This window comes from Lonchura striata, chromosome 3 (genome assembly GCF_050655825.1).
Source record: "Lonchura striata isolate lonStrDom1 chromosome 3, ASM5065582v1, whole genome shotgun sequence".
Classification (NCBI taxonomy): domain Eukaryota; kingdom Metazoa; phylum Chordata; class Aves; order Passeriformes; family Estrildidae; genus Lonchura; species Lonchura striata.
This window is the reverse complement of record NC_140705.1, coordinates 12,899,964-12,918,061: the sequence shown is the minus strand read 5'-3', so window position 1 is coordinate 12,918,061 and position 18,098 is coordinate 12,899,964. Positions and strand designations below refer to the sequence as shown.

At 36.1% G+C, this 18,098-nt stretch overlaps 1 protein-coding gene across 1 annotated transcript in view; it reads right to left on the bottom strand.

The window, feature by feature from the left end:
• NBAS (NBAS subunit of NRZ tethering complex) overlaps nucleotides 1-18,098 on the bottom strand; it is a 155,379-nt gene that overhangs the window by 16,557 nt on the left and 120,724 nt on the right. Inside the window, exons 48-49 of the mRNA XM_021525380.3 lie at nucleotides 17,713-17,908; nucleotides 2,666-2,805 (exon numbers count right to left, since the gene is read on the bottom strand). Of these exons, the coding sequence (XP_021381055.2) occupies nucleotides 2,666-2,805; nucleotides 17,713-17,908 (336 nt within the window). The remainder of the gene's footprint in view (nucleotides 1-2,665; nucleotides 2,806-17,712; nucleotides 17,909-18,098) is intronic.

Here is an 18,098-nt window from a genome sequence, read left to right as displayed (position 1 = left end):
ACGTGATGGGTTGAACCCCAAGATTATTCAACAAACAGAACATGAGGCACTGGGTCTGTGAATTCCAACAGCAACTCCACCTCTGCCACTGGTTAAAGGGACAGCTCCTGCTCTGTGATCCATTTCTTGCTTAGAGGCACAGAGTCAAAATGAATTTCCATTTCTATAGCTGCTGCCCCCGGAGCACATTAAGAAAATCTCTAAGAATTTTCCACTAGAAAAAGGAATCAAAAATCACACTACAAACCACATAAATAAACAGAAAGATGCAAGGCCATGAAGGCTTGCCATATGCAAATTTATTTAAGAAAAGTATGTTTATACAATTTACATATATAAAGCTGTACTCATCACAATTCTTTATAACTATTTCAAATACTTCTGTGTACTATTAACAACTATCTGCTATCTCTAATTAAAACCAAAATTTAAGTTACCAAAATCTGACACCTACAGGCAAAATTCAGTTTTCTTCTCTCCTGAATTTTACTTTAGTTGCTGGGTTATAAAAATTTATTTCTCATAGTGAAAAAAAGCAATTACTTTAAAACCACACCTTAAATTTTTTTCCCAAAGCCAAAAGAGGAAAAACCGGGATTAAGACTAAAAAAGTGAACTAAAATACTGAGTCTCTAACACTGGTGTTATTTGAGTTCCAAAAGACCTTATCAATATTTATAATAAATATAAAAAATGCCTTTTGAATGTAGGCAGCAAGTTCCAAAGGACTGCAGAGCTTCAGGTAGTGTCAATAATTTTTTTTTAACACCTTTATGAAATGTTTAAAGTGACATCTGACTATGAGCCATCTGGGTGGAGAAGCATGCATGCATAACAAGGGTATGAAAATAAAATTTTAAGAAGTGTACAGCTTTGAATGCTGACTGAAACAACCATGCTACCCCTCTGTTTTCACACAGTAAACATGGCATATTATGACAAGGTGAGAATCATGCCTGTGATAATAAGTATTATTTTAACTGGAGCGTTTTAGAAAACAAAAACTCAAAAAACATTAAGTATGGACTTACTAACACAGAGGTTACAAAAGCTAAAAGCCTACCAAAAACCCCCCCAAACCTTAGTTCTTTTATTTCTCCTTCCTTTTAAACCTTTACAGAATGTATATTGTATTTTCCAGCTTTATAATAAATTTAAAACTTTAGATATTTACTGCTAGATTGAAAACCTAAGTTCTAAGTATTCACATGACTCACACTTAAATTTCCCAGTTCCTGTAATGATAGTTATATTGGCTGGAAACAATAAGCAATAATGACCCTCCTTCTGAAGGAGAGGAGGAAAAAAAGAGTAAAGAACATACAAACACGTTTATACATATAGTTTTAAATTCTTGATGCTTTCCTCTTTGCTCAAAAAAATTTGTTAACAGAATTTGCTTTAAAATGAAATTGTTGAAAATACCACAAACAAAACAGTTCCTATTCTTTATTCCCAGTCATCCTAAAGATAGGCTTTTCAGGAACAAATATACACATACACACATAAAGCCCTAAGCTGCTAAGCACAGCTCAGTTCTGTTAACGTGGAATTATGGAACTGGGGAGAAGAGGGAAGAATTGTGACTGTGTAATTGCCTAGGAGCCATAATAACTATTTTAGACTCTTTAAAAGAGTTATGATACAGGTGACCAAAGTATTTGCAGAAATTTTCATTTCCAAGATTGCTGAAGTCGAAGAGGTATCCCCCCCTCTGAAATTTAATCCATACTTAGTTGTCACTACACTTTTTTTTTTCTCTCTATTCTTCACTTTAGGAAGTCAGACTGAAGGAACATAACACCAAGATATAGATATAATTATGTAATTTTTTATGTCCTCTTCAACAGAACAGTAGGCAAAAACCGCCCATATACAAGAAGGGCTCTCCTTTTACAAACTCTTTTGTCTTTCTTTTCAACACAAAGAAAACAGATTTAGCTAACTGCAGCAGTATTTCACTTAAAAAATTTAGTTGTTGTATTCTATACTTTCAAATGTATTCTGAAAATCACAGAAAAAACCCAAAGAACTGATAAAATATAATGTAGTCTGAATGTTCCAAATTACTACTTCCAGTTAATATCCACTTTGATGGGTGCAATTCTGAAATCTTGTAATTATTTTAATCTTAAATTGTTTTGGATACTTTATTCAGAGAGAGAAAGAACAGGTAGTGGTCTAGACAAGAGAAGTGCCATTTCATGGTACCATTACCATCCCAAGCCTCCTGCAGACTGTCTGCCACATCCATCTGAACATCATCACCTTTCAGAGACCTTTCTGCAAAGTGTAACTTTGAATCCAAAAATAGTCAGAACTTTCTGTTCTTCTTCTATGGACTCTGTTTATACTGCTAAAAACATGAGCAAAACACGTAGCTTGAAAACTAAGTAGACAGAACACTCTCCTGCGCAACAGTTCAGGCAATAAAATGTTTTTCTGCCTTCCTCCATGACAGAGACTACATATGTGTATATACAGGTTTTACAAGAAACTGATTGATTCAGCTCTGCTTTAAATAAACCATTTATTCCTCCCAGTATGGCCCCTTCCAAAGGATGCACTCCTGCAAGCTAGGTTTGAATTATTTGACTGAAAACACCATGATATCAAGCAAGACTTTGAACTTTTTTCTTACATGGCTGTTTGAAGAAACACTCACCCATTGCTCCTGTCCATTGGCGGCCAAGCCTGAAGCAGCAAGACCAAGTGCTGAAACTCAGACAGACTCTGACTGGACTCCAAAAGTCCCAGGAAGAGATGGTATCTTTTTTCTTCGTTTTCAATATCTGTTATCTCTACCTGAAGGAGACAAAAACCAACCAAACAAACAAACTAAGCCAGATATTTTTTTCCCCCCCTAGAAATCAATGATTTAATAGCAATTGACAAACTATCTGTGAAGAACATCACTGTTACAAAATAATGTAGGAAACAGTGAACATAATATTCCTGTAAACCCATTTTCTTATCTCTCATTTTCAACTACATGCAAATAAAATGGGAGAACACAGAAGATGTGGGATGATTTAGATGTACATTCCTAGAACAATGTAATCTCACACAAGGACATTCTTTGATTAGTTCAGAGGATAAGATCTCTGTCTTCTTCAAACAAACAAAAATTCCTTAAATTTCTTTTTCACAATGTACAGACATATACACACACATTTTCAAAGAATTGCTATGTCCAGTGCTTTCCGAGTATGTACTACTCTCCCTCACCCATGAAAATTCAATAGTTTGATCTGAATTTACAGCACCTCATCTTTTCTCACCTAGAAAAGAGCCTTGAAAGATGCTTCTCAATTAATCTCCCAAGCAAAGAACGTTTGCTAACAATACACTATTTCTCTGCACAGGTGTTTGAATCTAAGAAAAACAAAACCCCACTGCCCTATCAGCTCCCAGACAATTCTGTCTTGGGACAAGTGCCTATCTCTGTTGCAAACCTGCAGCTTTTGCCTGGACTTGAATTCAGTCCAGTTGATGACAGGTTCTCTTAAAAATAATTACTACTTGCAGTTTCATGGTAAAAATGTGCAGGGTAAAAGGTCCGACTGTTGAAGGAAGATTGCTGTAAATGAGAAGTAACTGCTATTTAAAAGTTTGGATATCACACCAGGAGGGCTCTCACAAATGGAATAGCAATTCGCTGCCTACCTGGCAGACACAAGTTTTTAGAGTTGTTACAATAACAAAATAGCTCCCTCTGTATTATTAACACATTCTAACGCTGAACTTTTCTTCCAGAGTCCAGAAACTTTCAGAATATCAAACACTTCAGTTTCATCTTATAATTCTGCTGAAGATACACAGCATTAAATGTTAACTTTTCTGTTTCAGCCCAAGTAGTTCTAAGACATCAAAGATGGACAAAGTTTTCCTTAGCTCTACAGCTACTTGGAAAGATTAAAGATCGCATCCCAATCTCTTCAAAGTGGCTCTGATACATCAAGGGCAAATTTTCAAAAGAGGCTGGGAAACAAACATTACTGATGCATTTACTGAGTTGCCTACATAATCTGTGACTTTAAAATATTTAGTGTTGAAAAACTGCTTGCTTCTGTCTCCAGAGTGTATCTGAAAGCACCATACATTTCAGATAGTGAAAAATGTTCCCTAGATCTGTCCACTTGAAATATTTTTCTTTACTGCAAATGTCACATAGCAGACATCAGTTACCCACTTGTAATATATATACTTGATAATATATAATATTATAATACTAGATATTGAAGTGACAAGGTTGAAAAGAGAACGGAGATAAAAAGGAAAGGAAAAAAGGGATAGAAGACATTAACCTCTGAGGTTCCAAAAAATGTACCATCTTAGCAAATTAAATACTAGCTAGCCAACAGAAGCTCTCACACTGCTTACCCAAACCCTTTCTCAGAAAACTAGTTCTTTATATACTGAAACCAAGTACATACCATTCTGGATGGCCCACTGAGTGCATTTTACTATATCTTCACAAACAGCACATTACTTCAGAACAGACTAGATGTTAAAATCTTTCTAACGATAACCATAAAAATGGGAATAAATGGCAAAGACAATATCAATACATGAGGCAAGCTGTCAGAGAAGGTCCCCTACCAGTAGCAGAGGGTAGATCAGACATTCTACTCAATGTGAACTGAATTCTACAAATTATGCCTAATAATGTATCTTTACAGACATGGGTTTACATTTTTTAATGAGCTTAATTAATGTAGTACATTAATCTAGTAATCTTTGTGTTTTGGACAGCTGGATACTTGCAACATGATTGTTCAGGACAGAACACATGCTAATTCTATTGAAGTCAATCAGAAGGATCATTGTTCTATTCTCAAACGAGAGAGCATTTCTGCATAATTTCTCATGGCTTTTTTTAAAGTCACCTATGTTTCTCAGTAAGAGTAATAAAAATGAAGTGAACTTTCTATGGTCTTAATGATTTGTGGTTTTTAAGAAGATTAGTGAAAATTCACTCTTTATATGACATTTTAGATGCATGTCACTTCCATTTAACATGAAACAAGAGATTTCAGTGATAGTTCCTTGCTAGAAGGAAGCAATACCTTGAAACAGCACATAGCAATGAGGTTTTAATTAATATTTAGTATGCGTGTGTAAGTATATACATATATAGATAGATCAATCTATATAAAACACACAGAGAGAACTTAAATTTTGCTCTGTATTACTGTCTTGGCTTTCTGAGTCTGAGGGAGAGCACAGTGAGGAAGCAAACACCTCCCACAGCAGAAACAGAGCATGCGCTGTGTAAAAAGGTAGAAATTTCACCTTCACAAAGTGAAAGCTAGCTGAGATGAGTTGCTGTGGTCAGTCAAGCCTCTTATTTTGTTGTAATTATAGATTGTAAAAAATCCACTTTTAATTGAACACTCTCTTTGTATCAATTTTGGATAATCCATTCAGAAGACTCAATATTGTAACACGGTGTAATGGGACAATATCACTCTGCTTCTAATTTTTTTTTTTTTTTTTTTTTTTTAAACAAAACCCCAAAATATCTTTCTAAACCACTCTGAGGTTGACCATGCAAAGATGTAATGAACTGCTCGGAGCCCTCTTAAAACAAGTACCTGTAAAGAACCTGTCAATAAACAGAATAATGAGGCCCACAACCAGGCATGAACTTCAGATAACCCCAAAGACATATGAAAAACAAGTGGGGAAAAAAAAAATCAAATAAACCACAAAACAACAAAAGCAAGGAAAAGGAAAGCAAGGGCATTCAGTTTAACAAGAGATTTGCTCAATTCTGACTTGATTGTCCTCAGTTTCAGGCAGGCTCCTCAGCAGTAGAACACAGCTGGCATCATGTTTCTCATTAAAAGGCTGAACAAATATTTACCACAATGGGAAAGCCAATTAGAGGAATTAATTGAAGAAATTATACTCATGAGAGATTATAAAACAAAATACAAATTAAGTAAAGCCAAACCTTATGTTAAACTGCAAAAACATACAATTTCATTACTGAGGACTACAAATGTTCAGAATAGAGAATATACAAACATCTGCATATGTTAATGTTCCTTCAAAAAATCATACAGGAAATTTACAAAGCAATATACTGGCTACACAAACAGCATGAGTGTGTCATAGCCTATGAGAGATTCAGCATGGAATTAAAAACTCTGCACTTAAAATTTCTCCTGAAATAAATCCAACTTTTCTGCCTTATGATCAAATCCTTTGGACTTACCTTAAATCTTATAAGACTCTTTCCTCACAGATTAGATCCTATTAGATGCCCAAAATGTTGAAGGCACTCAGTCTATAGACTTTCAATGCACAAAGTTTTGACTCATGTTGTTCTACAGATTTGTTATTGCTTCATACTCATCACCTGTGGTATGGATGAAGGAGTCCAAATAGGAAAAGTTGCCTCCTAAGTTAGTTACATAGCTTCTGGAAACCTACAGTTTTAGAAAAACTGTAAGATGATGAAATTGAAGAATGATAAAATTAAATAAAACTCTGGAAATCATACATGACTGATAAAAAAAAGCCTTTGGCATGGCAGAGGAGTGAGATAATGTACCAAACTAAACCACTCCTGAAATCATAGTTTAAAATCAGTATTTACAGCAACTTAGGAATGTTGCTGTATCTGAACTGCATCCTTAAGTTATAGATATCCACTAATGTAATGGTCTCCTGATCCAACAGGACAGACACATCTGATAGACTTGTAAATGCTTTATTGCTAAAGCTATTTAATTTGACAATTTAGTGCTGACTGACTTGGTTGATGATGACTTTTTTTCTTTTGTTTGAAAAAAATAGAAATGCCAATAAAAAGATCCAGTCAATTCAACTCTCTCCTTCCTCTGAGATAAAAGAAAAATGCAATTTTTGTATGAGAATGGTAAGCAGGAAAACCAATGCAGACTCCAACCTCCCTCTGCCCACTGGTATCTATTCTGCAAATTCCATTTTTACTGTGTTAGGGTGACAGAGCCACAGCTTTCATCAACATATTTTGCTGACTACAAAGGAAATAAATTATAAGGATGTTTATAAACGAAACCAGAAAAATATTTTCACTGTAATTGCTTGTTTATTGAGAAAACCTATATCCATGCTTAAAAGCAACTCCCTGTCCTCATGGCAGAAAAATTTGCCGTTACCAAGGAATGCAACTGAAAACTTACTGTTTTACATGATTATAAAATTAATTTTATTACATCTACCAGATGGTAAATGTAAGTATTTCAAAATGTGTTCATGTTCAACACTGCAGCATAAATTTGAATTAAAATGGCATTGAAAATAGAAACACTAAGGAGGCATTTGACTGGTCCCTTATTGCTACAATAGACAATTCTTCTGCCATTTCTCAGAATGTTCTTGTAAAACGCTGATTTTATATATCCCCCCACCCCCCTGCCCAAGTTGTAGTGGTAGAGAATTTATCTAAGCTGCATCTCAAAATAATAGGCAGATGTGACATCAAAGACTTTATTCAGATTTGAGATAGGGAACACTGATGCTAAAACTTCCTTCCACTCATTAGACAGGGCTTAACGTGGTTTATAAACAACTAAAAGAATTGGTAGCAATTTGACTGCATTCCTGTAATTGCCATCTTGATGTGCTGTTCATGGCTCAAAAATTCAACAGCCTTGCCTCAAAGAGTTCACAATCTGATTAACTAAATCAGCAAAGAACTGTCCTTCCTATACAACAGGCCAGTAGGGTTTGGTCACTGAAGAAAGTAGTCCTTCCACTTTGTACATCAGGCTGTTATCTGTTATTCCCTGCTCTGCTGGTATCTATGGAGCTACTTAAAGTCTGCACAAATATAAGCTACTGAAACCCACCTCCAGTACAAGGCTGCAAAGTTAAATGCTTTTTACAAAGGACATATAAACTTACAAGTTAAATAAAAATTTTAAAGTCAATTATTCCCAATATGAACACAAATATCAAAAATCAGTCAAAAAAATAAACCCCAAAACAAAAAACAAACACTATACAACTACTTCTGAAATTGCATAGCTACTGACTCTGCACATGTAAAATGAGGAGCATTTAAAGGCTATTATTTATTTCATTCTCTTCAAACTGTTTCAAGATATTAGAAATCCTATCAGCTTTGATGTTACACACATCATATACTTGTGAAACAATGCAAAACCACAAGCACATATTAAACATCTTATTCAAGATTTTCACATGCCAGAGCAACAGAAAACCCTTTTTAAAAGCAAAAGCACAAGTGCTATACTCTGCAACATACTACCAGCACCCCACCATTTCTAAACTAGGGCTTCTTTTAAAAGAATCCAAATTAAACACCTTGTAAATTGTGATTGAGGGGAAAATCCTCCAGGACACAACATGGTTAGGCTGGGGAGAGTAGTAACAGGCCTGATACAAACATATTGTATCATTCAGCCACTGGTCCACCAGCATATGGGCAAGGGCACACAGGATGGAGAAAGTCAAGGGCAAAGGACTTTAACTGTCAACTTTAAACAGGCTGCTTTGACCTTACTTTCTCCATCTACCCTAGTTCACATTTTGATAATTATACTTTCAATCCATTTTGGTAAATGGAAACTTATGTGGTAGGATGTCACAGGTAAGAAATGCAACTTTTAAAGAACAGTTCCATTGGCCCTACAAAATGCTCCTGTATAGTAACAGGATTTAGCTCTTGTTTAATGAAAAAACACAGCAGCTAAAATATGATCCAGTTTACTGTAGATTAAATTCCCTTGCTTGAAAGCAGCTTTTTTTGAAGCTATGTTTATCCCAGTCAATGCAAAGCAACAGTTTTATTATGGAATAGTTACTTAAAAACAACAAAACCAACCAACAAAATATTTGAAAAATCCCCAACCACATTCCAAGGACTGTGTCAGGGAGGTTTAGGCTGGATATTAGGAAAAGGTTCTCCACCAGGAGGGTGGCTGGGCACAGACTCCTCAGAGAAGTGGTCACAGCATGAGCCTGACAAACTCAGAAGTATTTGGACAGTGCTCTCAGGAACGTTTGACACCTGGGGTGTCAAAACAGGAGCTGGGCCAGGAGCTGGACTCATTGATCAGGGGCTCTGACCTACACTGAAAGCCACCAAAACTGTCTGACAGATCAGAAGGAAGTGTCTGCTATCAAAACTACAATCTTAGAGCAATCAATTCAAAATTCAAACTGAAGTCAAGGGTTTTGCATGAACAAACTCAGTGCCTTATATCCCAGAGGAGGAAGTCAGACGTTCTTGCACTTTCCTGAGAGCTAGGCTTCACATATTAAAACTATTATTGAATTTTGAGCACATATGCAAGCCTGCTGCATGCAGAACCTAAAGAGATGCACATAATAGCACAGGTAAAATCCTGCTCAAATTAAAGCCAGTGTACAAGATAAGCAAGTTATGGGATTCAAGTTAAAAAAACAAATCAACAAGAAGCCTACTAGTGATGAATCAAACTAAGGCTCAGCCACATGTTGAGTTATTATAGAAATACCCAAGAACTTTTTTCTTCTGAAGTGATTTATATATTGTTTAATTCCTTATCTGCTTCACATGCAGCTCGCTAAGAAATGCATATAGATTCAATAAACACAAATGTGTTGCCTAATGCATAAAAATGAATAACTTGTAACTTGTGCAGAAAATAAAATCCACTGATTTGTATTCTACAGCAGACTATGTCCTAATCTGCAAGTACATTTCAGCACAGAGAAAACCTCTTAGGACAGTACATAGATATTGGTAGGGAGAATAAGGGCAAATAATGAAAAAAAAGGATGCATTTGAAAGACTCCTATAGCTAGATAGCTGGAACTGAAAGAGACAGGACTAATATACGTTATTTAAATTGTATATTGACTAGGTGTGTGTTAATATGTAAAAATTTGGATGCAAACACCTGAGCAACATGAGGGACTCACAGACATGTTAAATAATCTTTTTTGTGTATACCCCAACTACTAATCACTGTTTTGTAATTCAGAATTTATGTATTATATAAATACTCTAATAGAGCAGACAACAATATTAGAAGTTACAGCCTAGAAATTACAAGATTTTAATCTTCAAATATTTAAGCTGTTAACTCAGCATCAGCCATTTCCTTCATACCATACACAAGTGGTTTTTAATTTACCCTTCTAATCACCACTACTATCAAGCAGCAGTGCATCCAGAAGCTCACAGTATTCATCCCTATGTATAACTGCTGTCTTGATAGCCAAAGTCTGCAATTCTTGCTAATAGAACAAAATTATTTTAAAAGCAGTTTACATGTAAGTGAAACATTTTCAAAATTAGCACTTCCCAAATATCTTCCTGCAAATAGGCAGGACTGGAAAAGTTGAAGGTATATTTCTAAAAGGAAAGACTCCCACTAAACTAACATACTGTTTTACAGGAACAAGAGGTTGCTGATGGAGGTTGTTGACTCCAATTTCAAGTAATATTTCAGTATTAATCTTTCCAGATAAAAAAAGGAAATGTGTATTTTTAATGAAAAATTCCTTCATTGTTTATCCATATTTATGACCTAGGCCAGGAGCAATTAAAATACCAGGTGAAAGGTTATCACAAATTTATTTAAGCTGTAAATACTGAAATAAGTGAGTAGCTCTGTTGCAGCCATAAAAATAATCTGAGTAGCACAAGCAACATCCCACACCTGTCACACCAAATGGTGTTAACAGAAGCACTGTAGTTGGTGGTTTTCCTTTTGATTTGGTGTAGCTGATGTCCTAACAGTCACAGACTTGATAGCTGGGTCCCTGGGTAACAATAGCAGCAATGTGGATAAAGAACCCCTCACTCTCTCAATCAATATGAAATATCACAAATTCCTATAAAGTACTATTTTAAGAATACCTGAGTGAGGCCCCTCCAATGATACAGAGTTTGTAGACCTCTAAATAAGAATTGTCAACTAGCACAATGGCTGATGACACAAAAAAACTGTTTAGAAAAAAGGATAGCATCTACTGTCACAGTTATTAATAAAAAAATACTCATTTAAGATACTAACACAATAATGCCTAAAGAAAATCAGTTTTACAATTTACTTGTATTTTCAAAGAGCTTACAACAACATTCCTGACTAGAAATACTGAAGAACAGAATCTACTAAGAGGAAAAAATCCAAAAAATATAAACCAAAAAACAAACCCAACAAACAAACAAACAGACAAAAAAACAAAAAAAACAAACATCCGTTTATGACCAAATAGTAAAGGTAAAAAGGTAAAAAAGTAGAATTTCTCATGGGTTTATGGCTGCTTCCTTGTTTATATAAACTATATTTTGGGGAGACTGCAAGCATTGAACAGACCAAAATGCAGATAAATTATTGTCAAGCCTAGTTTATGTCAAAAGAAATTTCTAATAGACTCAGAAAAAAAAGTCTAGGGTAAGTAACGACTATATGATGGCAAATAAAATCTAACAATGGTAACACTACTGCAGTTTAAAATATGCTACTTTAGTCTAATCAAGTCAAAACAGTAACCTGAGTCACACTGAATGAAATCCAGAGATCTCTGGTTGATGTACAGATGAAATTAAGAGAACAATCAAGGTATTGGGAGGCATAACCATGGACTGGTAATTTCCACAAGACAGCATATTCACTTCTCCAGTTACCTTTCTCAGGAGGTGTACTACATATCACAGTGGGCTCTGAGCTAGAGGAGAGGAAATTTACAGAGAGAAAAATCTGTGGAGGAGGTTGTGTGATTGGAATTGGTTACTGAGAGTAAACAACAGAATAAGGGAAAAAGTGTAGTCAATAGAGAATTTGATTTTCTGGATTTTAATATCCTAAAAAAACCCCACAGAATTTAACAAATCACATAAAAGTTAAGTGATAGAAGCACAGAATGGTTTGAGTCAGAAGGGACCTTAGAGATCATCCAGTTCCAACACCCCTGACATTGGGACATTGGGCAGAGACACCTTCCACTAGACCAGGCTGCTCAAAGCCACATCCAATGGCCACTCCCAGGGATGGGGCATCTACAATTTCTATGGACAACCTGTTCCAGAGTCTCACCACCTTCACAGTAAAGATTTTTTTTCTACCACCTACTTTAAACTTTCTTCCAGTTTGAAGCCATTCCCCTTTGTCCTGTCACTTCAGGCTCCTGTAAAAAGTCCTCCATCTATTTTGATGGCTCCTTCCAGGTGCTGGAAGGCCACATTTAAGTCATCCCAGAAGGTTCTCTTTTCCAGGCTGAACAATCCCAACTCCCTCAGCCTTTCCTCAAAAGAGAGGTGCTCCTTCCCTCAAATCATCTTGGTGGCCTCCTCTGGACTCACTCCAATAGATAAATAGCCTTCTGCTCATGGAGACTCCAGGGCTGGGTGCAGCACTACAGGTGGGGTTTCATCAGAGCAGAGGGGAAGAATCCCCTCCCTCCCCTGCTGTCCACAGAGCTTTGGATGCATCCCAGGACACACTTGTCATTCTGGGCTGGAAGGGCACATGGCTGGGTCATGTCCAGACTCTCACCCACAGCACCCTCAAGTCCTTCTTGGTCAGGCTGCTGGATCTGTTCATCCCCCAGCCTGCAGTGACACCAGGGGTTTCCCCAGTCCAGGTGCAGCACCAGCAAATGGTCTTGTAGAAACTCATGAGACTCCCATGCGCCCACTTTTTGAGCTTGTCCAAGTCCCCCTGGATGGCATTCCTCCTTCACAAAGTTTCAGCGTGTTTTGTGCTCAGTGATGCATGGTATGTACTAATGCTGAAAATTTAGGCAAGGGGTATCCAGGCTGAATCACAGCTTACCCACCAATTTCTTTGAAATGTAGTAACAGAAGTCTGATTATATTGCTAATAAACTCTTAATTTTTCTGAAACTGGGATTAAAACTGAATATACACTGTTTCAAGCATTCTGCACTTAAACCTTCATTACAAAAGACCAATCAGAGAAAGTGAATGATCCCCCATCAATCCACTCCAGAGCATTCTTACCTTCCTCTGAAGTAACTGCTACTGGTCACAGAGCACTGCAGTGCCCAAGGCTCAATTCAAAACTTGTGTGTACTCATGCTATATTGCTTTTCTCTCCACTTTGTTTTATCTGCTAAACTTGTGTAGTTAATGGAAAACATTTCATTTGCATCTAAAAGTATTTAATTAATCATACACACTACAATTTATGTTCCCCGGAAAAAAAAAAATTCACATGTTTTCATATGGATAAATTGCATCTTCAAGGAATGGAAATTAGTGGTTTAAAATATTAATTAAAACTTAAATTAAATTTCGTAAGCTTAATTTTTATGCATTACCAGCAGAGAAACAATGTCTCTAGAATTATAAACAACATCATAACAAATTTACTCAGACTTGAGAGGAACATAAATCTTTCTTCTATTTAAGCATTTTTCACAAATATAAGATGGCTGAGGATAAAACAGATACAGCTCTTTCAGTTGTGTTTTGCCAGATCAAACTAAACACAGGTCATTGCTACCTAATAAACGGCTTCAGCAAAATCATTTCTCATGTTTAAATCTCTGACATGAGAAGAGGAAATGGGAAAAAGCTGAAAATCACTGGACACTGGCATTCCCATTGAGGCCATTCTCAAGGAACTAGTATGAAGAAACACTATTTTTCATTAACATATATTTAATTGCACATTTTTCATTAACGGGGAAAAGACTAACAAAGCAGCAATGGAGTCTTGACAGTTACCCAAAGTTCTCAGAAAGTCAATGCAGACATTACTAAGGTTGCTGAGACACAAGTTTGCATCAACTGCCATGTAGGCAGGAAGGAAAATGTTTTGTGCACATCCCATACACACAACACCAATTAATCTATCAAATTTTCAAAGCTAAACTTTAGGGGGAAAAAAAAGAGAAGTGCCCAAAGTTAGAATTTTAAATCCTTAACAGACATTCCTTCCAATTTTCAAAAACATTAGCCCTCAGCTCTCTATACCCAAGATCATGAAAAAAGCATAATATAACAATATGAAGGGGAAGGCTAAATGAGATTACCTTCTGTAAATTACAAAGCTATTTGCATTTAAGTGGCATGCAAGTAGTAATTACATTTTGCATTTGCATAATAATGAAACAATCCTTTTAAGAAAAGGTGTGTCTTGTAGAAGCTTCACAATTAATAACTTCCTATATGAAAGTAAGCCTTGGTTTACTTCCAGAAGCCTTGCTAGTGCCACTGTAACTTCCTGGGGCAAACCCTACTAATTTCTCTAACCCTGCCTTGTAACTGGTCACAAGTTATTTCACCACCTATGCCTTGTAACCGGTCACTGAGCTGAACAGTTAACTACACAGACACAACCTGTTAGCTGGCACTTCAGGCTTGTTAGACACTACTGAGTCATTACAGACTATATTTTATATTATTTGAAAAGAAATGGATTTTCCATCTTAGATTAATAAAGATAAATCTTGATACTAACATTCTAAATTATGTCTTTCTTCCCCCTCCAACAATTTTTAATATAGAAAAAGTCAGTATTTTTACCCATATTTTTCATGCACCAGTTAACTAGAAAATTACAGAACCTGAAGAGCTCAGATAAAATTCATCAAGGGGATTAAAACAAGGCATGCCTCCTCCTCCTCCATAGCGTGGGATGCTACTGGAATGTGAATTAAAGACTCTCAAGCCTTTGAAAAATGAGGACCTCTGAATTTTTAATTTTGTTAACTAATCATTAGAGAACTGGAAATCACTGTGTTTCTGAGTGTTTGATAGGTAGCTGTTTCCATGAAGTATATTTTTAATTTTGTAAGAGTTGGCCTGTTTCCCAGCACACTGATTTGTGGGACCACTACTTACAGCACCTAGAGCATAATTAAATATTAAGTCCCTCCTTGATGTATGCAAAGCCTGTCTAAGAGGATTAGCAGACACACTGAGGGTGGCTTTCACACGTTTTCTGGTAACTGAACACTGCAATATCATTAAAATGATCTTTATTAAATAGAAATCCACATTCATACCTTATATCTGCTGTCTCTTTTTGCACCAAGGATTGGTATAGGAAAACAGGGATCCTCTAAAAGCATGTAAGGAATGCCACACAAGTAATAATACAACAGTCTGGAAGCAAGATAATGAGTACATTTTTGACCTATTTGCAATCTAAAGTTCATTAAAAAGCCCTGAAAACCAACAACATTTAAACACATTCCTATAAAATCTAAACCCAGCATTCAATCCACAGCCCCTTCCCTCCCCACTTATTTTAAATGTGATCATTTTTAATTATTTTGTTGGATGAGAAAGGATGACCAAATTAATAAAGGTGTATGTGATGCTAGAGAAAGTGATATCTACAGACAAAGCAGGCAGATTCCTCCTGTCTACTTCTTCATCCAGGATTACTCAGCAACCTGATTAAACTTCTAAGTTGTCCTTCAATACTCCCTCCTGTAAAACAAGGCTGCTTTTAAAAGTCTTTGTACCTGAAGTGTGAACTTGCACCAGAAAATTGTGCAACCATAATGCTCTGCCAAAGTTCATATAGAAATCTCTCTCTGCCTTTCACCAGCCATGTAAGCACTGACTTCTGCAGTCTCCCTGTTCTGCTAACATATCTAAGGACTGGGAAATGTATCGTTTTCAATCTGCTATTTTATGATGATGTTTTCCTTGTTTGTTAATTCACAAAATATGCAAATTTAGTAAGACCTCAAACAAGGCCATCACTTGCTTTTCTAGTATGAGTTTGTAAACTACGATTTGGAATCAGCTGATTAAACAAAATAAATACATCTAAGATCACTTATTTATTTTCTTGGACAGTTATGAAGAACTCTGAATTTCAGTGACAGGTATCTAATAGACAAACCAACATAACTCTTCTGTCTAAATAACACATTATTTACGTAGCACAAAATATTTGCAGAAAAGAAAGGGTTCTTATCAACCACACTGAGCTGGAGCTGACATGAAAATGATAACAATTTTTAATATATTCCAAGAGGACTCTTATAATTGCACACTGTAGCAGAAATTGAGGTGCATAAACAATGATTTTTATGTATGTACATTTAAGCACTGCTTTCATGTTGTTAAGCATAAAAGCTATTTCTATTATTAGCTAAATAATATATATACAGAGAAATTAGTATTACAGTGTTGTGTACATACTTTCATACAGTTATCTCTGAAAGGTTTGAGATTATCTAATGTATTATTCAAACTTAATTACATCTTCTTGTACTACTTGCCTACTCATCAGTGCTGAAGCACTGAAGTGATCAGCATCTCTGTGATGAGCAGATGAACTGTTGCTCAGTCAGTACAAACTTCTTCCCTTGCAAAAAGAAAACCAGGCTCTCCTGCGTGAAACTAGGAGTATTCTAAAAATCCTTTCAGGAAACAGAAAGTAACTGATTTTATGGAGAGGCCTGAACAGGCTGGAAGATTGAGCCAGCAAAATTTGCACAAGGTTTAACAGCTGTACTGCACAGCTGGAACAGCACAGGTGGAGATAGCACAGCTGTGGCTGTCTCAGCTCTGCTGCAGGAGCCCTGGGGCTTCTGGTGGGCAGTGAGCTAGACATGAGCCAGCAGCATATGAAATGCATTCACTTAAGTCCTAAAATTTGGTTTTGTAATCAAATGGATGGGTGTTCCTTTTTCCAAAGTTATACATCCTGAATTACGAGATTACGGGAGAAAAATAAAAGTTTAATAAATATTTAAGGTAAAATCACAAGTGTAATGGATCTCATAAGACTTCTGTCAAATATAGGTTCTTTTTCTTTCTTCTACAAACATGGCTGAGAGCTAGTATCTGTCTGTATCTTTTTTCTTAAGACATACTCTATTTGAATGCTTTATAATTGGAAATGATTTTGAATTGGAAAGCATGCCACAAGCAACACAAGTACTGATAAAGGGCTGAACTGAAGATGAAGAATCCAATCACAGACACCTGAATAGTAGTTGAGGAGTTAAATGCTGGTATTACTGTAAATACAAGAGAAAAAGTAATTTCCAAAGAAACCAAGAGATAAGTACTTTCTTTTTCTTTTAAGATTTTTAAGTAGGATTGTTCCATTGGATGAATTTAGCACAGCAAGTCAGAACTGAGATATTGCTTTTGTTTTATATGAATATAAAGTGGGTTTGTTCATAGATTTTTTTTTTGGGACCTATTAGAAATATTCTATTTTTGTTCTGTAAGGTCTTGGCATGGGAGGAGGCACTTAGAAAATGAACAAAAAGTAACTCTGCTTCTGAACAATTCTACATGCAGCAAGAGCTATTCACAAGATTTCAAAACTGCTACACATTCATACAATAATATTTAAAGGCTGCAGGAAAAAAGAGTCAGTGGCCAGTAATTATCATGCTAATTCTGAGTAAAATGTGACACCAAGTGGAAGATAAAGAGGGAAGATAAAACTGACAGAAAAAAATGGACAGAAAAGAAAGAAGGTATGAAAACATCAAAGTCAATGTTTGACATGGAGGAAAATCACTAGCGTTCCATCAGTTCAGTATTATGTACTCCTGATCACAAACAAATATCAGAGAAGTCCTTTATCTTTATGCAACTTTGTTTTTCAAAGAATCAGAAAACTGATTTAAAAAGGAAAGTAGGATTACCTTCCAGACAGGATGCATCACAACCCTACACTGCAGAGTAGTGTTTCATTATGTAATCCTCACATAAAACAGTTCAATGCTGTAACTTGCAGCAATCAGTATTAATACCTTTGTTTCAGGCCAGCAAGCTCTGAGAACAGCTTGTGTCCTGAAGTACACAAGTAGCTTGCTATCCTCATCACTGAGATGGAAAGCTTGCTCCAGAATTTGCAATACCCTGATGCGAGGCTTCACTGCTAGGGAGTCATCACCACAGAAAGGTCTCAACCACTCCAGAAGGTCATCTGAAGAAACTATTTTCTCCCTGTAATTAAACAATGCTGTGTTAAACAGTCTCAAGTAATAATCCTAATGAAAATACTACATGTATTTTTAAAACTTAAAAAGCACATTCAGTATGTAAGAAATACCTAACACCAGGAAATGGAAGATCTGACCTCTGTGAGGCTGCAAGGAAATTGGCCCTTGTAAATCAGGAGCCCAAAACTGTGTGG